The 23246-nt window shown below is 35.3% G+C and overlaps 3 protein-coding genes across 3 annotated transcripts; 1 reads left to right on the top strand and 2 right to left on the bottom strand.

Annotated features, from left to right (window-relative positions):
• Positions 1 to 4454: 4454 nt before the first annotated feature.
• On the bottom strand, positions 4455 to 4874 carry LOC134232177 (tripartite motif-containing protein 75-like). The gene has a single exon (XM_062714124.1). It carries the CDS (start codon positions 4872 to 4874, stop codon positions 4455 to 4457), a length of 420 nt encoding a protein of 139 aa, XP_062570108.1.
• Positions 4875 to 8247: 3373 nt separating this feature from the next.
• Positions 8248 to 14330, bottom strand: LOC134232190 (COP9 signalosome complex subunit 6-like). Its single transcript, XM_062714135.1, has 10 exons — positions 14031 to 14330; positions 13650 to 13781; positions 13170 to 13258; positions 12876 to 12938; positions 11007 to 11054; positions 10587 to 10701; positions 10171 to 10263; positions 9620 to 9720; positions 9081 to 9149; positions 8248 to 8478 (listed from the first exon to the last, which is right to left on the bottom strand). The coding sequence occupies exons 1-10, from the start codon at positions 14185 to 14187 to the stop codon at positions 8407 to 8409; spliced, it is 939 nt and encodes a 312-aa protein (XP_062570119.1). The 5' UTR covers positions 14188 to 14330; the 3' UTR covers positions 8248 to 8406.
• A 2963-nt stretch (positions 14331 to 17293) lies between these two features.
• On the top strand, positions 17294 to 20871 carry LOC134232189 (uncharacterized). The gene is made up of 2 exons (XM_062714134.1): positions 17294 to 17397; positions 18689 to 20871. Exon 2 carries the CDS (start codon positions 19257 to 19259, stop codon positions 20766 to 20768), a length of 1512 nt encoding a protein of 503 aa, XP_062570118.1. The 5' UTR covers positions 17294 to 17397; positions 18689 to 19256; the 3' UTR covers positions 20769 to 20871.
• Positions 20872 to 23246: the final 2375 nt, after the last annotated feature.

The raw sequence follows: 23246 nt of genomic DNA, 5'->3' as shown, positions 1-23246 counted from the left end.
GGTAATTTCCATTCTTATGTCGATGCGATATATCCTGGTGAGCTTCAGATAAAAGATACCACAGAGTCTGACACATCTGTTTCATATTTGGATAATTTAATTAAAAAAAAACATTAATAGTAATCTACATACATGTACCAACCAACCACGATGGCAAACGTGATGACTTTAACTCTTCTATCGTCAACTTCCCTTACTAATGCAGCAATATAAATCTTCATCGCCTGCATACGTTTTTCATTCTAATTGTTTGTCCATTACTTATACATTGAGTTAAAGACGGATTTTTCATTATTTCCCAATCATGACAAACAAGGAGCGCACGGATATGACCGGTCAGCAGGGGGTGCCCACTCGTCCATGGCATGTGATCCCACCTCCAATGTTTTTGAGGACCGTGTTTGCTCTGCTCCTATTTTGTATTATTTCATGGACATTTGATCTTGAATACTGTTTGTTTTCTCCATATGTTTCATGTACTTTTTGCAACAAAGATATCAATGTTACTGTTCTGTGTGACACTGTATTGTAAAGTAACCAGCCTGGCCTGACCGTCTTCCTGGTACTCATACTCATGGATGACATCACCTGTCACTGTGATGTGTCTCACCAGACGTCTGCTATGTGACTCTAATTCGTAAGGATCTGATTTATTGTCTTTAATAGTAACCAATAGTCCTCCTTCTACTGACTGACAGATTCCTCCTGGTACCAGTGGATCTGTACTGATGACTGTAGTATCAGATCCTGATGGTGACAGACAGTTTATGGAATTTTTTCTACCATCAGTAAAATGAACATTACCACTTTAATCAAACACGTCATTAGGAGTGATGTTTAATTCCTGTTCATTTTTACCTTGCTTGCTTTGGTGATAATCACGGAGTTCTCCACCGGACAGATGATCACCAACTTACATACAAGGATGAGGATATGTTAAAAATGTAAAATTGTTCAAGGTATAACCCTGGGGCAAAGAGCGTGATCTCAAGATCACTTCAAAACTAACCTAAAATTTTATCTTATAAAACGTTTACATTTTGTTTACTATAAAGCCTAGGATCATCAAATCTTGTAAGATGACGCATCTTAGGTCTTCACATCATGGTAACTCAAAAGAAGGTCACAGTGACCTACTTTTTGAATTTTGCGGGCATTTGTTTAAAATTGATCATGATTTGGAGGCATATTTTGGACACTTTAAGGCCTTTAATGATCACACTTTGTCATTTGATGCATCTAGGGTCCTGAAACAACTTCAACTTAAAAGTAAGTCACCTTGACCTACCCGGTATCTTTTTGAATGTAAGACTAATACCTTCAAAAAGATTTAAAGCAATTATTTCAGATTCTGAGAGGTTTAGAATCACCAAACCTTGTACGTTGATGTATCTTGGGGCCTTAAGGTGTAATATCCCTCTGATAAGAGAGATAACTTTCTGAATACATTTTTCCATTAAATTCAATGAATTTTCATGTCAGATTTTTCAGATTTCATTTATAAAGACCATTTCATAGTCAACTCCATCGAATCTGTTCTATCGTATAGATTTTGATTTTCTAGTTTCTATTACCAATATTTTCATTAATTATATACAATAGTTTATCTAAAACTGTTATACTTAGTTCTTTAAAAGGTGTAAATTAAGATATTTATTCTCTTAACGTATAAGTCATTTAATTTTTAAATAAATTTCAGATGCAGATTTTTTTTCATAAACATGTAATTAATATTTTGTTTCATAAAAAAATATTTTCACGGACGATAATGGAAAGATAACTCTTGCTGGATGCGTATTATTTAACAAGCACAGAAAACAGTTTGATATTCTGATTTAAAAAGCAACGCTTCAGTATGCTTTCTAATGAGAATTAAATATGTATGAGAGTAAACATTATTTTCATATTTACCTCATATTCCTAATTTATTGTGAGATAAAAAACAATTAATCTTTCTATTTACCATGTCAAATTTTCTTCACATCATGATTTGACATACTATTCATTTCTGAAAAAGTAAGCAACGCTTCATACTTCAAAGTATTTTGCATTTGAATCTAATGTTTTTGTTGTTGATGAAAATTAATGTTTGGAAATTTAAAAAATGGTGCATTATGGAGCAGAGGGATATTTCACCTTAAAACATTTTTATCGAAAAGTAGGTCACAGTGACTTATTTTTCAAATTTATAAACCTACGATGACCTACTTTTGATATTAATAAGGGGCTAACAATCATCACACTTTGTCAGTTAATTATCCTGTGCTCTCAATGTATTTTAACCAAAAACTTTTGCATTTTCAAGGCTTTATTCATATGTACAAGATACTTAGAGGCGTCGAATAGAAGTGATAGAGTGAACATTTATCAAAGAGCAATTCAAGGCCCCTGGACCTCTTGTTTATGTAGCAATATACCTTTATCAACTGAACATGCTGAATATGGGCTCAATGTCTCACACTTAAGGAGGCCCGGTTAAAAAAAATGTGAAACAAGTTTTATTTTCAATTGAATACCCTTAATAAGTCATAAACTAGCTAAGAAGTCCATAAAAGACATGTGTCTCGCTGTATCTCGTAAAAAATCAACAGCCATTATTTAACATAATCTCATTTGTTATTGAATTTTTCACAAAAACTTTTCTATCGTCAACTTTCCTTACTTATGCAGCAATATACCTTCATCACCTGCATACGGCGTTCATATATCTAAGTTGATTCGATACACAACAACATGCTCTACATATGGACAATTTCTAAAACGAGGTAAGTTTGACAAACAAGTTGATGAAACAAGAATATCAGCAGTCTTCTTTAAAGACATCATTTCTTAAATTCTTTGGTCGATAAAAAGACTTTGACAGCAAATATAATTTATCATTGAGTCAAATACAGACTGGCATTTTGTATACTAATTGTTAGTCCATTATTTATGGACCAAATGGACGACGGATTTTCCCTTATTTCCCTATCATGACAAGGAGCACACGGCGGGTGTGTTCGTTCGGCAAAAAATACTCACAGTTGTAAATAATTAAACTAGGAATCCTAGAACATGTTGATGTTGATAACCTGCCCTGGACTGGATTAGAAAATAAATAATCTGTCTTTGGCTAGTATAACCCCCCACCCCAATTACAGTTTTGGACTAGATTACCTCTCTCTCCCCCTTTCTCTCTTTCTCTTGTTTTTGCTTCTGTGACATTTTTAATGAAGAAGGAAAGAAATAATCTGTCCTTAATCTTATTGTACTTCACCGACATGAAATCAAATACTGTGTAATGTAATAAATGTGTAATCTGACTCGGAAAAAATTGGGCAGGCAACTCACTCTGTATCATGCAAATGGCAATCCATAGAAAAAGAGCTATTATGCTATCTTAAGTATATTTTAATTGTTTAATAGTGTGTATTGAAACACATTGACAAGTCCGTCCATGTATCCAACCCACGGTGTAGACTTGTATAGGGACAAAGAGCATGGTTGGCTCACTTCATTGTCTGTCAGTAAGAACTTCAGAAACTCCCCGCCAAGACTCAGCAGATGAATATGTTTGTTGTTCGGGTCAGTAACAAGGATGTTACAGAGGGAATCACACACTACATCAAATGGATCAAAGACCTCTGTCAAGTTTTGTCCACGGTAGATACAGTTCATACGACCAGAGGAAGACATAATCACTAGTTCTCCTGTGTGAAGACTTGTACTGTTCACAACACAGATATCACTGTTACTGTTCTGTGTGACTTTGTATGGCAATGTAAACAGTCTGGTCTGACCGTCCTCCTGGTATTCATACTCATGGATGACGTCACCTGTCACTGTGATGTGTCTAACCAGATGCCTGCTGTGTGACTCTAATTTGCGGCGATCTGATTTCAAGTCTCTCAAGGTGACCAGTAGTCCACCGTCCACTGACTGACAGATTCCTATTGGTATCAGTGGGTTTGATCTGATGACTGTAGAGACAGATCCCGATGTTGATAGACAGCTAATGGAATCATTATAACTATCAGTGAAATAAACATCACCATTATCAGTAACACACATAACATTAGGATCGATACTAAATTTTTGTTGTTTTGCACCTTGATGATTCACCTTTTCTATATATTCTGAGTCATTATCTTGGATGTAACATTGATCTTCTCTGAATGTCTCCAACAAAATTATTTTGTTATTTGATTATTGAAATGAGTTTACAATGATGTCTTCTAAATCTATAGTTTTTCCAAATAAAGATTCGAGAAAGTTATCATTGATTTCACCTCTAGTGAACCTCACTGAAAGTTCACAGTTTGTCATATGAACCTCCAATTCAGGCAGCATTTTTGTCAGTTCTCTGTGGTTGTCAATCAAGCTGTAATCTGACATGGTGCTGTTGTTCTCCTCCATGAATTTCACTGTGTCAACAATTCCTTTTTTCTTCTTCTCTAGCTCAGATTTTATAAGGTTCAGTTGATCATTCTTTTTACCAAATTGTCTCTCAGTGTTTCTTCATGGCGTTTTTTGATTTCTAACAGCTTGGCCATTATCACATCAAAATGCTTTTGTAGCTTTTTAATCCCAGAGTCACATTCTTCTTTATTTTCTATAATCTTTTTTGAAGCCTTCGCTATGTTCTCTTCAATCCCAGGCAGATCCTCTTCCTCTATCTTCTCCAGGAATTTAAGTAGACCTCTCCTCCTTTTCTTGGCTGCAGTGGTCAAAGTTTTCCAGTTATGATCTCTATGATTTGATTTCGCACAATCACCACAAATAAATTCATCACAGTCCTCACAAATAACATCAATAGGTAATTCATGGGATTCACACATTAAAATGTGCTCTTGAGGAGAGCCCAGTGGATATTTTGTTGAACTACTGACAGCCATGTTTGTCAGATGTAGCCTTTCTGAATGACCTATTTTTACTCTGCATATTAGATATCCACCAAGACTGTGAAGTTGGATTTTAAATTTATTCAATACGACACATAGATGTGCAATGAAATGTAAATTATTTGCATTGTTTCAATGGATTTTGAGCTTTAAGTCTGTTCGTTAGCTTCATATTTTATGAGAAAATTAAGCTTCAACAATACAAAATGGGAACAGAGCAAACACGGACCCCCAAACATCAGAGGTATGATCAGGTGTCATGGAAGAGTAAGCATTCCCTGCCAATAGATTGTCGGAAGACCTGGTCTCAAAAAATCATTATACAAATTGTATTTTAGAAGAACTTGGATTTAATTCTACAAGTGGTAATACTTATACTCATACTTCCCTTTCTGAGGAAGAAATTCTTCAAAATCATATGTCAGTTTTAAATATTTTTAATATTCTATAGAGCCAAAATGAATTTTGACCATAGAACTTACGAAATGATGACTTTAAACGAGACTGCTGATATTCTTGTTTCATCAACTTGCTTGTCAATAATTTACCTCGTGTTAGAAAATGTTCATATGTAGAACATGCTCTTGCGTTTCGAATCAACTGAGATATATATACTCCGTATGCAGGTGATGAAGGTATATTGCTGCATAAATAAGGGAAGTTGACGATAGAAAAGTTAAAGTCATCACGTTTATTATATAGCTTGGTTGTTAGATTACCATTAAGGTCTTTTTCAAGTAAAATATCCAAGTATGAAACAAATGTGTCGAGCGAAGACCCTTTATACCTTAAAAGTACACTTTTATGACAAAGCATTCGCATCTTTCCGAGAAATACTTGAAGTCCATTGAGTCAACTGTTATATCACAAACATGATTTAAACAGTAAACGCCCAAAATCATCATAAGCCATTTAGAATAGTAGTTAGCGCGTTAGTCTCAAAGCAGATGCGTCGGATTTTTATTGCTAGGATTCGAATTCCACGAATATCAGCTTACATTTTATAAAAGAAATTCATTTTACGAGATATTCTTTCTTTCAGAAAAGTTTTTTCCCTCATAATTTCATAAATTTTAATAATGTGAAGTTAACTTAAATACTGAATTGACATATTGAATATGATTTCGAAATATCCGAAGCTATAGGTATTCAGTCCGCCTTGTTCCCATACCTTCTTTACGAGTTCCACGTTTAATGAAAAAGCAGATGAGAATGATGTCACAAAGCCTGGACTTTAATTCGCGTAGGGAATGGCTGTATCTAAAGGTGAAAAGACGTCAGTTTTGATGTTATTGATTTTGGTAAAATTTTGCGAGTTCATGTTTTTTAGTATCGAAATTTGATTTACATACTGTACCCTGTTTATTCCTGTCACGATTCAGAAACCATTATATTGTTAGCCCACCTGAGCCGAAGGCTCAAGTGAGCTTTTCTGATCAAAATTTGTCCGTTGTCTGTCGTTGTCGTAGTCGTTGTCGTCGTAAACTTTTCACATTTTCATCTTCTTCTCAAGAACCACTGGGCCAATATTAACCAAACTTGGCACAAAGTATCCTTGGGTGAAGGGGAATCAAGTTCGTTCAAATGAAGGGCCACGCCCTTTTCCAAGGGGAGGTAATTATGAATTAGAGAAAAATTAATGGCATTTTAAAAAATCTTCTCAAGAATCACTGGGCCAGAAAAGGTGAAACTTATGTGGAATCATCCTCTGGTAGTGTAGATTCAAATTTGTTCAAATCATAACCCCCGGGGCAAGGGTGGGGCCAAAATGGCCGACCCAAGTTTTACATAGGAATATATATGAAAAATCTTTAAAAATCTTCTTCTCCAGAACCACTGGGCCAGGAAAGGTGAAACTCATGTGGAATCATCCTCAGGTAGTGTAGATTCAAGTTTGTTCAAATCATGACCCCCGGGGCAAGGGTGGGGCCAAAATGGCCGACCCAAGTTTTACATAGGAATATATAGGAAAAATCTTTTAAAATCTTCTTCTCCAGAACCATTGGGCCAGGAAAGACGAAAATCATGTGGAATCATCCTCAGGTAATGTAGATTCAAGTTTGTTCAAATGATGACCCCCGGGGCAAGGTGGGGCCAAAATGGCCGACCCAAGTTTTACATAGGAATATATAGGAAAAATCTTTAAAAATCTTCTTCTCAAGAATCACTGGGCCAGGAAAGATGAAACTCATGTGGAATCATCCTCAGGTAGTGTAGATTCAAGTTTGTTCAAATGATGACCCCTGGGACTAGGGTGGGGCCAAAATGGCCGACCCAAGTTTTACATAGGAATATATAGGAAAAAATCTTGAAAAATCTTCTTCTCCAGAACCACTGGGTCAGGAAAGATGAAACTCATGTGGAATCATCCTCAGGTAGTGTAGATTCAAGATTGTTCAAAACATGACCCCTGGGGCTAGGGTGGGGCCAAAATGGCCCACCCAAGTTTTACATAAGGATATATAGGGAAACCTTTTAAAATCTTCTTTTCAAGTACTTCAAAACTATGATTAGTGTTATTTATATGGAATAATCCTCAGGTAGTGTAGATTCTAGTTTGTTCAAATAATGAACGCCTGGGGAGGGGGGGGGTTAAATTCAAGCTCAATGTGCTCAGGTGAGCGCTGTGGCCCCTGGGCCTCTTGTTTCCGTTATGATATTGCAAGATTAAACACAGTTCAAATTCAACATATAATTACATGTACATTTACATTAATTGAATACCATTACTTTCAACATTCAGTTGTCATTTTTGGTAGCAGCAATTATATTTGAAATGGTCCCTAGTTTTGTATTTCTTATCAACTGTGTAATGCCTTTTGTTTTTGACTGATATAAAAATTTCAACATCCAGTTTCTTGATCAGGGAAACAAGCATTGGAATCTGAGAGGAGGTCTGGCAAATTAGTGGTATGTAAAATCTATATATACTCTATACCCCTGCACGGATTGCTTGTTTAAACTTCAGTACGTATATGTAATGTTACAATTAATAATTGTTCTTGTTCAATCCCTTTAAAGGAATTTCCCTCAGTTCAGACGATTATTTGCTAAGAATACTAGTACCTCACAATGAATCAATATTTTTTACAGTCTGTCATGGATGTAAATATTTGATGGGAGATCAATTTTACCAACAGCCACGACAAATTTCAAGACTTTATCTTTTAAATATTTCTTTTTCTTAGAAATCTGTCCATTACAAAACACAGTAAGTATTGGAAACAATCACATGTATAACCAACAGTGCATGCATGTAACTGTCTAATGTCAGACTTATGCCATCCTGAGTCATAGCCACTGGAAGAGTAAGAAATGAGTTATTTCTAAATACAGGTATCTTTGATGAAGAGCAGAAAAAACACACTACATATTCAACATTTATTTTCGACTCACTTCCAACAACATACATCATACATTCATTCTTCATGGAGCACTATACACAGATTCCTGTCGAAAATCTGAACATCTAAAAATCACAGCCTGGACTGGTTCTCAAACAATGAATTAAGTTAGTTCTCAGCCCTCAAAAGAACAGTCCCCGCATCCTACGACCCATGCCTTGTCTGTCGTACATCACATTAAACTTGTTCACAAACTGAAAAACAAGGACAGATTCAGTATTACACATTCTGGATGAAAGCGTAGAGTAGATAGAGGGACAAGAGAGTGGGCTGAAACTGTCCTCCACTTACACAAAATTTTTTGACAAATTCAGTGTATATAGCGAAGTCTGTTTATAACAAATAGTCCAGAAAATGACAACATTCACAGTGAACCAATAATGGCAATTGTATATTGTTTTAGGCCCCATTCAAGATTTTTTTCACTCATAATGAGCCACCACATAACCCAGTGAAGGGCTAAAATTTTGACCTTTACTGGCACTCAGAGGCATTGAGCAGTGAGGGATTTTTATCAGCATCTTCTGCCATTCAGTTTCTAAGGTCTCATCCAAATGACCCGCAACTTTTACCTCATTGTGTCAAGTGCATAGCAAAGAAGCAGTTGCTTCCCATTACTTCTTGACTTAGGTTTGTCATGGAAATTCAAACTCAAGATCTTCTAATCACAGAGCGAGCCCTCAACCTACGGAGCTACTATGATGGTTTAACTTAAATCAAACCTGGAAAAAAAATTATATATGCTCACTTCTTCTGGACTTTCATGAAAATGACACAATACCTAGTTAACACTGACCTGGTTAATTGTGTTGCAGCCCTTTGTTATTGTTCCCAGGTATGCCATCAAACAAACATCATTACATTGCTGTAATAAGTAACAGATTATATACATTAATGACAATATATCAAAAACTCAATAAAAGAATTGTGAATTAAGGCATGTATATCTATAAGAAATCATATTTATGTAATGTAAACATAAAAAGACAACTTTTTCCATAGTATATGAATTCTACAGTAATTGACAAAGTGCTGTACACATTAACAATCAAGACAAGCTTCATGACATCATGAATAGGTTTTATCTTCTCAGAAACATTCTTTGTATTACATAATCAACATTCAGACTGATCCTGGAGAAGACAAAGGTAATAGAGTTACTGCCCTTTGATGAAATTCTACACAATGTCATATAAAATCAACAACCTTCAAAACACTTACAATTTTCCCATCATTTTCCCTTTCCCTTGACAAGTATATGTAACATTTCAGCAATAAGTCAAACAAGACTAAACCTTATCCTTTTATAACTTATACACGGTTTATCTTCCTTACATTATAGAAGTCCTCTTTGAACTTGGGCGTGTTAAGAACAGGGAGTCTGTAACAAAGACTGTAGGCCTCACGTAGAATATCGTGGTTCTTAGGCACCTCTCCTGTTTAACACAATACACACGTATAAATAAAATATTAAGCGAAATGTTCATAAAATGTAAAATATTGTTAAGAATTGTCTTGTTATAAACAAAATATACATATATGTGGTTACAATTTGTGTATCCTTTTCATTATAAAGCTTTCCTATTGAATAATATACTTCAAAAGTTTGAATCAATACTGAAAAAACTGTGATGAAAATAAATCCCCCCAAGCAGTTACTCCTTAATATACTTCAGTACAAGAGTTATCAATCTTACATACCACTCTAAACAGCATCAACAAACATTTAAAGAGTTATCTGTCTTACAAACCAGACGGTACAGCTTTAGTATGCTTCAGTACAATAGTCATCTATCTTACATACCAGCCTTTACACCTTAATATACTACAATATAAGAGTCATCTATCTTACATACTACAGTATAAGAGTAATCTATCTTACATACCAGCCTGTACGGCCTTAATGTACTCCAGAATGAGCTTGACCCGACTGTGTAACATCTTGATAGAGCTGTGTTGGGCAATAAGGTGTTCAGCAACTACAATAAAGAGAAAAACATTTTATCATAAAAGAGACATTGATACAACCCCAGGCTTTTAGAATTTAGCTCCTCTATGTAAAACAGTGTACAGATCGCAATAAGAAGGTCATTAATAAATCAAATTAAAGCACATAAGTAGATACTCCTTGATTTCAAGACATTTATTAATTCGCAACTTTCTCACAATTTTAAATAATAACTTAATGCGCACTACAACAGTGTGAGAAAAGACATTTCAAAATGATTGCACTGATTGATTATACAAGTACTACTTTGTCTGAAACACAGGTCTACCATTAATTCCAGAAGAGACAATATACCTGATGACCCTTCTCCGGTATCTGAGGTAGACATCCGTGCCACGTGATCCACTCCTATTCTCTCTGCTTCCTCAGTGGCCAGAGTGTACTGTAACTCCACAAATAACATGGTGGCCTGTCAGAAAAAAAATATAATCAATTTATCATTGACCCAAACTCATGTTCTTTAAAAATAGCTATATTTGAACTTCTGATTAAAGCCATGAATACTAGGGATATGTCACAAGGAGACAGAGCAAGGGCTGACAACTCCCATTGCCCGATACCCGGGGCTGGTGAATTTAAGGTGTCCTTGGACAAGTGCCTAAAAATGTAATTGTCAGCCCCTGTTGAGAAATAGAGTATACCCTGTAGGTTATAATTATTGATCTCTTTCAACACGAATTCCGATATTTGTTGATCAGGTATAAATATACTTACTTCATTGTTAACAAGATCGATAACTGACTCATAGATTGTCACTGGGAGCTGTAATAGACAAGGTGAGAATATATAAATGGTGCCTGTTTTGTAGGGTAACATTTGAAATTGACACCCCAAGGAAAACCATTGTCAACCGACGCGTCAGCGGAGGTTGACAATGGTTTTCCGAGGGGTGTCAATTTCAAATGTTACCCTACAAAACAGGCACCATTTATTTTATTATACTGAATGTCTTATTGATTTAGGACGTCAGCCAAAAAAAAAAAAACCGTTGATCGTCTTTACGTTCATGTATAGAAAGCTTTCACACTCACCAGTTCACTAATCTCCTTATTGTTTGTTTGATACTCGAATTCGAGTCATTTATCATATAAATTTTCGTTATTTCTGGCTCGCAAGCATGTTTCCTACACTCGCAAGCATGTATCGTCTGTCGTTTGTTGTTTTCAAGTAAGCTATATCGGACGCAAGCTTTTATTGACGTCAAGTTAAGGCCAAACAAAAAAATATCTTTGTTTACTGTTACATGCTGAAATAAAATAGGGTCGGTAGGTAGGAATTTTTTTTTATTTTATTGAATTTTTTTATACACAAATTCACATGAGTTGGTTATATTACAAAACAGTTTTACCATTGTATGGTGCCTTACTTTTGTTTGGCTTGAAATATAGGTGGTTTCTTGCCAACTGCCTTACGACTCAGGGGTGTGCAATTAAAAAAAATCAAGTACTAGCCCACAGGCTTGTAACAGCAATAAAGTTACTAGCCCGAAGTTAAAACTGAGCAGTCCAAATATAGGGGCAAAAAATTGTAAAAACAAATATCGTAAAAAGTTCATTGTTGAGAAAGTCAGAGTCCTAAGCCATCCCTTTTAAATTTGAAGTTTAAAAATTTTAAGAAATTATGTATATCTTTTCTTTTCTGAACATATTATACTATTGTAACTTACCTAAAATGAAGCAAAATTATTTTATTTTCATTTCAAGCCATTAAATACAATTGATATATATTAAAGTTTAACCACATAACACTTTGCTATTAGTTGATTAGGGGACCGTAAATAATGGAAAGAGATATCTGCATGTCAATTTACCATTAACAGAGGGATGGAGGAAATTCGGATTAGGAAAAAAACGATCGTTTTTTGAAGTAAATAAGTCAGGTAGTACTTCAAAATGGATAAGGTTAAAGTAATTTAAGAACAGTTGGAGCACGCTGCCTGGAAAATTTTCATTAGTTGGAAATTAAATAGCAAAACAATGAGTGAAAATACCGTTTGTATTTCTCATGTACTATATGCTTAATTTTAATTTTTACTACCCAAAAACCGGTAGCACCGGGTATCAGATGATGCTAGTTGCACACCCCTGGAACTGCCACGCAATGGTTAGCAAATTACAACGAACTCGTTGGTGTATAAATATTGAACTCGCTGGTTTTGTTTTTTGTACTTTCAATTTCGAAAGATGAATGTAAAAGTTAAACTGACCGGTCAATAACTTCTGGATTTTTATGACGTCCGAAAAAAAAGTTTGGGTCGGCCATGAAAATTAGGGTCGGTCGGGTAACCGTAAACAAACATAATTTTTTGTTACGCCTAATTCCGGTTCTTTCAAACGCGCAACTGACGTTTTGAGAATTCTACGGTGAACCGTACGCGCATAATTTCCACGCATGTGGCATTACCGTTGTGTTACCCGTTGTCACGTGTGTTGCTAAGGCTCAGGGTAATCGAACGGATTGTTACCTGCGTCTAAACCAATCAGATTTTAGTATTTAACATGAAAGTATAATAATATATAATAATGTGTAACTCAATACCACAATCCAATAGACATCAAATCAAGTAAAACAGAGGACACTTACATCTGACTGTCGAGCGAGGGGATTCAATCTCACAAATATAGGACTCTCATTGATCTGACAGATCTGTGAATAAAAAATTGTCATCTTAAAATTCTGGCAGACATGATAAGGAACTTCATAGATTGCATATTTTAATCCTTAAAAATGGATTGAATGTCCTAAAAAGATTCCTCAGTGATTTTCTATGCTAAAGAATAATAAATTCTTAATCTATTAATGGTTTCTTTACTTTGATTTAATTTTTATTTCAAATTTCTTATTTTATATCATCAACCTTGACCTATGACCTCTCACCTGTTTGTGAATTTTTATGTCAGAGAAAGTGGGCGTGTCTCCAGTTGAGTACCAGCCGAGGAAATCCATGTCACTGAACACCTGTTTAACTGTGAATGAAATATATATTACAGTGGCTATATCATTAGGAATTCCATTGTTACTGCGAAATAAGTGTTGCACTTAATATTGTTTTTATCACTGTTCATGTTGTGTGATTTTCTGAGTGAGTGTTGTGCATGTTATGAAATAAAATATTACTGTATATACCCGCCTGTAAGTCAGTCTGCCTATAAGTCGGTTGTATTTTTGAAGCTTATATTAGAGGGATTAGAGGGATTAACCATCTAAAATACCAGCCTTTTTTATAACTCGCCTGTAAGTCTGACATAGAGTTTTGGACCAAAGTTTACCTCCTAAAAATCCAACTTATACTTATAGGCAAGTTTATACGGTATACTGTTTGATGATGTGTGAGCCAGTTGTGTGTGTTGTACATACACTGTTCCTCCTTTGTGTTGTAGTACTCCATGTTCAGGATTATCTCCCCTTCTATCAAATCAAACAGCAGCTCAAACGAGTTCATCACCTCAATGTTCCGTCCCTTTTGTTTACCGATCACTGCACCTAGAACTACAACAGATGTATGTCCTTGCATTATAGAGTTAACACTGCTAACAGATATAAATGTACATAAGTAAACTCATTTAAGTTTTTAATTACCATGAATTATTTATACATGTAAAAGGATACAAGTAATAGTATCACTATGGGTTTGGCATATTATGCCCATTCTAACTAAATAAGTAATTGAAATAAGATTTTTTAAGCTATGCGATCTACCTTGAAACATTTTCTACATCTTATTTACACCTGAATTACCTTGGGTTGGTTTGCCTTCTTGTGCTCGCACACGAGTCCAGTGTTCTGATATGTTCATGATGACCAATGGGTGCAGCGATACAGACACGCTCCCGGGGCAACTTGTGGACGCCATCACGCCTCCACTTGGTCCGTCCACTTCCATTTTACCGGCCATTTCTCAGCAGAAGATGGCAAACGCTCCCTACTCAGGTAAACGCTCGACAACAGTCTATTTTTCAGCGAGTACTTAAATATATATTTTGAGTATTTCACTTTTTCGTTGTTTTCCAGTGTTCTGTATTTTTCGAATCTCGATCCCGATCTGAAATAGCTGTGCGGGAACTAGAGATGTCGGACTATAACTTACTCGGACAATTCGGACCTCGACATTTGCACATTAATAGACAGCTTATCGACTTATATTTGATAAGAAAAAAAATCAACGAAATTGTATGTTAAAGATGATTAAAATTATAACAAATGTAAAACAAATGAAAAAGTTTAGGTTTTTTTTTTAATTGAGAAAAAAAAAATCGCACCACCTGTGATTTTTTTTTTTAATTTTCATTTCAAAATTATTGAATAATCCAATAATTCTCATTATAATTATTATAATGTACTTGTACAGTGTATGCTATTCTTTCTACAATACTCCCGTTCTTTCAACACTATGGATCCTGCATTAGTGCCCCAATCACGGAGCCTAAATAACCTTATAAGTAGCTATAGGACCTGATGCCATAACCGATACCCTACATGTTACTGTGAACTAAATGCCCTAAAAGGCGCCCTTCATGTACATGTAACTATGGAACTAAATACCCTAACAGGTGCCCAACATGTAACTTATTATGGAACTTAATGCCCGAACAGGTGCCCAACATGTAACTTATTATGGAACTAAATACCGTAACAGGTGCCATAACATATGTAACCATGGAGCTAAATGTTCGAACATGTGCCATAACATGTACAATGTAACATGGAACCTTACATGTATGCTTATGTTCTATACGTTTAAAAAATTGTTTCTCATCGGTTTTGACTTATTATAATTATAAATTCTAAATCTTTTTTGTAATGTTAATTACAATATTGGCATTTCAAAATGTTTCAGTTCGTATTGTTTGAAAGTTCCACTTGCATTAGAAATTACTTACATTCTAATGGAATATGTTAATTTCCCATGTGACGATAAATCAAAATTTGTATCATGTTAAGTTCTACATGTACATCTCCTTAATAAGTTAAAATTACCTTGACCTCTGACTCGATTCTGACACACCAACAGACATAAGGGTCATGTACAGATCTCGGTTTGAGTTTAAAATTCAGTGTCATTTTATTTTGGACATAAAGAAATCCGAGGTAGACGGACCTAACAGTCGAACGGACAACTTCGGAATGGACATTCTTCCGAACTTGCGCACCCTTTTCCTTTAAAGCTATCCTCTTGGTATTTTTTGAAATGGTGGGGTTTTTCTACCTAAATGCATTTCTGAAATTAAAAAAATGCAACATTTTCTGCTAGATTTTGAGATATTTAGTGACGAAAATAAAAACCCCATGGGGAAACATGTACTTAAAATTACCCCATGGAAAACCCCACACAAACCCCATGGGATTTAAAATTTATCCAATGGCGGAAATATACCCATAAAAATCAATGTAGGTTTTTTAAACCCATATGTTGCTTATATTGTCACGTGGTTTTTTTTCTCCCACGTTTCTTAATCATGGGGTTTAAAAACCCACATATTGATATTTTTACTGTCAGATAATTCCTAAAAACTTGGGTTTTTTCTTAGAGTAATGGATCATTAGTATCTTCTCTGTTTGTCATTCTATAAAAGTGGATAGTTATTATTAACATTATTTTTTCAAATTTTCAAGTATATTCATTCTTCAAATTTTTACTTATGTAAAAGAAGATTTATATGAAAACGGGTTTCTAAAGCAGTTGCCTCCCATAATGAAACATGAAGTATAAATACCACAGGTACTTGCGGACAGGACACCCACCCGCCCCTCCCCGAGTATACACCTCGGTCGGAAATTTTTTCCTACATATATTATTCTTCTAGTACATATTTACAATGTATTCCATATGAAAAATCCAAAATTATCGTTTTGTTAAAAGTCATATCCGCGATATTATAAAAGAGAGTATACTCAGGGGTGGGTGGGGGTTCCTGTATATAGGTACCTGTGATAAATACGTCCTAGGTAGAGCCTTACGCCACTCACTGGATCCGCCCATAGTGCATCATCGCACTTATGAGCACTCGTAAAGTTTTTGATAAGTAAGATATTAATGTCAAGCGATTAGGCTATCGAACTCCAAAGTGTACATGAGCAAGCAAAACGGTAATTTAACAATTCTAGCGTAAATAAATCCGACGAAATAGTTGTTTGCTTTCATGATTCCCCGGTTAAAGTTCTTTTCAAATATCCCACTTACTGAGTAGTGTAGCAAAGTTTCATTCCCCCTTTTGTGTTGAGAAGCGATTTGTCAATATTTATACGTTAAATGAGCATTAATTTGACAAATGAAGACCCGACCTGGTATTGATTTTATAAATTATAAGATAAATGTTAGTTCACTGCAGAGAGATGTCTTTCTACCACTAAACCCTTTCTGCGTTTTCATTTTTTTTTTTTTTGACGATTGATAAATTGTGGGGGATAAGGATTTCCCCCCATGAAAGATTAGAAAGTCCTTATGGTGAGAAAAGACGGGACGAAAAGAAAGGTAAGCAGAATTATATATGCTCTATATAAAGTAAAACCACAGGCACTTGGGACTGAAACCCACCACCCCCACTTTTCATTTTTTTTTTCTTTTTACACCTGAGGTCTTTTCTCCCATTTTATATATATGCACTACCTGATATCAATATTGTAACCCTTTTGTCTCAATAAGCTATTTTTATTAATTAAATACATTGTTTTCGACTGATGCATAAAAAAGATAGCTTACGGAGACAAAGGGGTAACATTATCGATATCAGGTATATAGCATACAAGAATATATAAGAATATAAGCAAGTCTGAGAGAGAGAGGCCGGGAGAGAGAGAGAGGCCGGGAGAGAGAGAGAAGGGGTGGGAGAGAAGGAGAGAGATAAAGAGACAAAGAGAGAGAGAGAGAGAGAGATTTAAACTCAAATGACAATTTTACTATAGCAAGCTATAACTTATCTTTCAAAGTTCAAAGTTTTTAAAAGGGATTTTGATTAAGTTATGCGGAAGTGGAATTTAGAGCATGTGCATAATTTATTTCTTTTTTGTCAGGATAGCATACATATTTTCTGTATCTTAACTACTTACACACAGAAGAAAAAAATCATTGAATAATTTTATGGACTGCATGTTATCACAAAATAAGGTACGTGTATCGTTAAAATCTCCCCCTCCCTCTTCATACAACAATCTCTCCTCTCTCTCTCTCTCAGGGAAAATGCATACACGCGTGTACATTCAGTATCATTTGTATACATTCAGGAAATGATATATACACTGTAGAGTCAGAATGTCCCAAAAAAACATGTCTATAAAACCCTGTCAACTTTTTTATAACATTATTGAATCTATGAAAAAATACCACATGCTTACTGATCTTGTTAAGTTGGAAGCTTTGGAAGTTTTAGAGCAAGTTTCTTTTTCATCATTTACTTAAGCTTTAATTTGGTCGATACGGTTTGGGGTATTGGGGCGGAGGGGGGGGGGGGAGTAAATATTAATTCCTTTTCGCCATGGAAATATATTGTAAAGTTACTAGTGCGGACTAAGACAAGAAAATGACCACAATTTCTAGGGAGTTCATCTATTAACATGATTAAAGCTTACTTGCAACTTAAAAATGAAATTATTGTATCCAATAAGGAATAAGACCACTAAATCATATGGCATCCGTTGCCTCTTCGACTATAAGTATACACGAACAATCTTTTTATGTGTTCTTTCAACAACAACAACAACTCCGCAGCACTTCAATCATAAACCATTTGTAATGTTTGTAAGCTTTTTTTTTTTTTACCTCGGATTTCTTAAATCAAAACTCGCGTGAACGATCCCTCTTCAATTTAAACACGCTTCTGTTTTGTATTAGAAAAAGAGATTATTGGGGCTTTAGCCAGGGATCAATCACCAATAATTGAATCTTGATCCCGTATCCAGCCGAGAAATTTATGATAAACTCTGGCAATTTCAAAGAAAAAATCTTGACGACTAAAATCTTTCTCAGCGGAAAAGGTTTTACATGTTACAATTACCCGCGATGGTTTTTAAATTTAATTCTTCTCTGGAAAATAAGATATATTTTATTTATCCCCCCAAGAGAGAAAAATAAAACTACGCTATTAAATATTTTTGAATATATCGGCCACCTCACTTCAGAAAATTATTACAATCCTTGAGGCTGTTGTTAACTTTATATTTTTTCCCACCATATACATGTGCCTTTATTTGAGTAAGTTTTTAATTTTTTATTATAGTTTTGGTTTATTATTTACAGTTAGTAATGGGAGAAGCTTAATTAGAAATATACATGTATGTCAGTTTTTTAATTAAAATCACGATGGGGATAAAGAAGGTACACAGTACAAATGTAAAAAGTTTATTTAAAAAAAAGATGAAACAACAAAAAAATAAAAAAATTCTTAATAATTCTTTTTCAGCTGATTCAAGGATGTGTTTTCATATTGATTTAACATTCTACAACTGCGGACATCAGCTGCGCATGCTCAACTGAATTTCCCATCGGACGAAATAATGAAACGCCAATTTCTAATCCTGCAGATTCTTCTTAATTAAACTCCACACTAGAATTGAACGCAGCAATTTATTTTATAACGAAGAGATAACAAATGTTAAACTGATGAATAACATCTTCATTATCAATGCTCGACTTTGTCTCCTTGTTTATATGCGTCGTCTTCAGAGATAACACGGAGACTAATCGGACAGCGACCAGCGCAAACGGAGACATCTCCCACCGCAGAAACATTAAAGGTAGTTAGGCGAAATCACGGATAATTAAACATTGTAGGCCTGTCCAAATTAAGGGAAAAAATTTCCAGTCATTTAGTTGTGTGTGTGATCCATTCGAATACGTGGACGCTATAAAATGTCTTCGCAACAGGACAAAGAGTAACCACTTGGAAACTTGTAACAATTTTGGAAACTTCGAGGGTCTCCAAAAAGAGGCTTTTGTGCAGTATTCCACAAAACATCGAGAGAAAAAACATGTATAGCGATCGCTGGGCCCCTCCGTCAAAGGAGAACGAAAACGAGGCTCTGTGTCTGCTACACGGAGATCAGCAACTCACTATGTTCTGTCGTGAATGTGAAATACTCACTTGTAAAATTTGCTGGAAAGAGAAACATTGCGGCCATGAGCACACGGACCCGAAGAAAAAAGCCGATGAACTCCGAATTCAGCTGGCGCAGAGGGTCAATTTTGCTCGAAAGACAACCTTACCCAATCTGAGGAAAATGGCTGAAGAGATCCGAATAAATCGAGAGGAATATATGAAACATGGTGCGTATTTGCGACTAGAAATTACAGATAGAACAAAACATTTAAAATCACAACTAGATTTAATATGTGAAGCGATTTTATCCGATTTAAATGAACGAGAGGATGCCGATATGAAGTCGCTAGAGAAATCAGCCACAGCTGTAAGGGACGAACTGGAACACACAGCTGATCTATTGACTGCTTCTGACTTAGAAATCAAAAGTAAAAAAGACGAACTTTTTATAATGTTTGCTCAGGAGGCCATCTCTAAGTTAACCAGCGTACAACCTACCAAGTCATTTAAGCCGATTTGTCCTCCTACTTTCGTTTCAAGTGATTCTATTAATAGAAGTGCAATCGAGAAACTTTACGGGTATCTACAACAGGAGAATTCAACAACTTATCAGGAGAAGGAGAAAAATTTTCAGAATTTGCAACTTCCGGCCAGTCACGTCAAAGTAGTCATTGGTCACGTGACAAATTTGACACTGGCGAATAATGATGCAGCATATTGCATTCGAACACTTCCAAACGGTCACGCGTGGGTTGGCACAGGTGCACAGTCGGTAAGATTAGTGGACGCTAAGGGGGAGGTACTAAATGAAGTATTTTTAGATTTTTATCCGTATAATCTTGCAATACTCAACGACACACTACTTCTTTCTAATGGACAATTAATCAAAGCAATAAGAAATGGTGAAATATCCGACTTTTTTAACGCTGCACCATTTTACTCTCAGGGAATATGCAAAACAAACGAAAACGAAATCCTCATATGCCTGGCAAAAAGGGATGAAGGGAAAATTCTTCGCTTGAATAGCTGTGGAAAATCATTGCAAAAAATTCAATTCGATGCCAGTGGAAAACCTTTGTTTCGAAGTCCGACAAAAGTTTCCGAGAGTTCGCGTAACGGTGATATCTCTGTGTCGGACTCTGCCGAAAACAGCGTCATAGTTGTAGATAAATCCGGATGTCTACGATTCGTTTACCGTGGGTTGGAGGGCGACACGTTTTCGCCATTTTACGTCACTTACGATTCCTTCGGAAACCTCCTCATTGGCGACAACAGTCATTTCCGGATTCATCTCGTGGACAAAGATGGTTTCTTCCTGCAATATATACTCACGCTGGAGGACGGTCTCTACTCACCCTGGGGACTCGACGTGGACGAGAAAAAGAATCTGTGGGTGGGGACATTGTCCAGTAAAATCTGGATCGTGGAATACATAGGCTCATAATAAAGTCTGGATCGTGGAGTACATCGGTTCATAGTAAAGTCTGGATCGTGGAATACATCGGTTCATAGTAAAATCTGGATCGTGGAATACATCGGTTCATAGATAAAACTGGATCGTGGAAAACATCGGTTCATAGTAAAATCTGGATCGTGGGATACATCGGTTCATTGTAAAATATGGATCATCGAATACATCGGTTCATAGTAAAATCTGGATTGTGGAATACATAGGTTCATAGTAAAGACTAGATTGTGGAATACATCGGTTCATAGTAAAGTCTGGATTGTGGAATACATCGGTTCATAGTAAAAACTGGATCGTGAAATGCTGGATTTTAATCGAAAGACAATACATGTAGGTTCAAAGGCTTAAAGTGGTATAAATCTATATATGTTCATATTAAAATTGGGATCGTGGAATGCATCGGTTCATATCCTTGTCGAATTGTAGAATAATCAGTTTTCTATGAATAAAAAAGCAAAATTTGGATGATACGAGTATTAGAAAGTGTAAATTGTTGATGCAGCAGATGCATGGTGGATTCATCAATTGGTAAAGCCCATGCATTCCTCCTTATATAGATACAGATTAAATTTTGAATAAATGTGTTCAATGATCTTTGGTCGTCTTTTAATGGCGCATCACACGGCACAACAATCTTTCGGACTGATTATAAATAATTTGACTATTGAACTTTGGATGGACCCCACTACGGATAATATAACATCCGTAACAAAAAAATATTTGTATGATTTAGACATTTCCATGGTGCATGTTATCAAAGACAATAAGCTTTAATTGTTGATAAGAGTAAAAAAATTTTTTTTTGTTTATTCCGAATTGACGAATGCCACAAGAAGAAATACCACATTAATCAGCAAGACTTTTTTCTCTGAAACTTAAATTTCACAGGACTGGCTTTATAGGAAGAAAAAGAACCTTTGGCGAATTATTTTTTGTCATTATGGACCGTATTCTATCATGTAGAAAGGATGAATGTTTATAACTACTGACATCTTCGAAAAAAAAAGTGTGTCTGTATTTCACAAGTAAAATTGCTCTTATTTTTTTTAAAAAGTAAAACGTTTGTAGTACTAAAATCAATATATTTTCGTATGTAAAACACTCTTTAACCAGAAGTCTCTGTCGAGACTGAAGCTCTACTGGTTCGTACTTATAGCAAAGGAAGAGAAAATTACTTAAGCAGTTGGAAATTGAAACTTTTCAACAGCAATAAATAGAATAATGATCCTTGATTAAGTCTCTTTATGTTCTTAGTGCAGTCTACTTGCATGCCACATTTATATTATAATCAGACTAAAATTGTATTTGGAGTAGCATTTTGAAAGAATTTCACAGAAATTTCTATTTTTAGTAACCACGGCAACACCATTCATCGAAATCATAAACCGATATATAGAATTATGTATCTTATTGTAGTCTTCTTGTGTGCCAAGTTATATAAATCAGACTAAAACTGTAGAAGGAGTAGCATTTTGAAAGAATTTCACAGAAATTTCTATTTTTAGTAACCACGGCAACACCGTTCATCGAAATCAAAAACCGATACACAGAATTATGTATCTTAGTGTAGTCTACTTGTGTGCCAAGTTATATTGAAATCAGACTAAAACTGTAGAAGGAGTAGCATTTTGAAAGAATTTCACAGAAATTTCTATTTTTAGTAACCACGGCAACACCGTTTATCGAAATCAAAAACTGATATACAGAATTATGTATCTTATTGTAGTCTTCTTGTGTGCCAAGTTATATTGAAATCAGACTAAAACTGTAGAATGAGTAGCATTTTGAAAGAATTTCACAGAAATTTCTATTTTTAGTAACCACGGCAACACCGTTCATCAAAATCAAAAACCGATACACAGAATTGTGTATCTTAGTGTAGTCTACTTGTGTGCCAAGTTATATTGAAATCAGACTAAAACTGTAGGAGGAGTAGCATTTTGAAAGAATTTCACAGAAATTTCTATTTTTAGTAACCACGGCAACACCGTTCATCGAAATCATAAACCGATACACATAATTGTGTATCTTAGTGTAGTCTACTTGTGTGCCAAGTTATATTGAAATCAGACTAAAACTGTAGGAGGAGTAGCATTTTGAAAGAATTTCACAGAAATTTCTATTTTTAGTAACCACGGCAACACCGTTCATCAAAATCAAAAACCGATACACAGAATTGTGTATCTTAGTGTAGTCTACTTGTGTGCCAAGTTATATTGAAATCAGACCAAAACTGTAGGAGGAGTAGCATTTTGAAAAATTGTTTACAGACAGACGGACGACGGACGCATTACTATCGCATAAGCTCTTCTGGTCTCTGACCAGTAGAGCTAATAAAAATTAACCCCTGGAGGTCCAAGATTATTCTTTAATACAGGTGTAATTTGTATATGAATTGTTGTTGCTCTGAGACATTACGTATATAGGACTTTTATATTATATTGATAAATCTAA

The sequence above is a fragment of the Saccostrea cucullata genome, unplaced genomic scaffold, assembly GCF_032062105.1.
Source record: "Saccostrea cucullata isolate Sc308-1 unplaced genomic scaffold, CSIRO_AGI_Scuc_v1 ctg220, whole genome shotgun sequence".
Taxonomy (NCBI): domain Eukaryota; kingdom Metazoa; phylum Mollusca; class Bivalvia; order Ostreida; family Ostreidae; genus Saccostrea; species Saccostrea cuccullata.
Note: the sequence above shows the minus strand (reverse complement) of the source record. Positions and strands in the feature narration are given on the sequence as shown.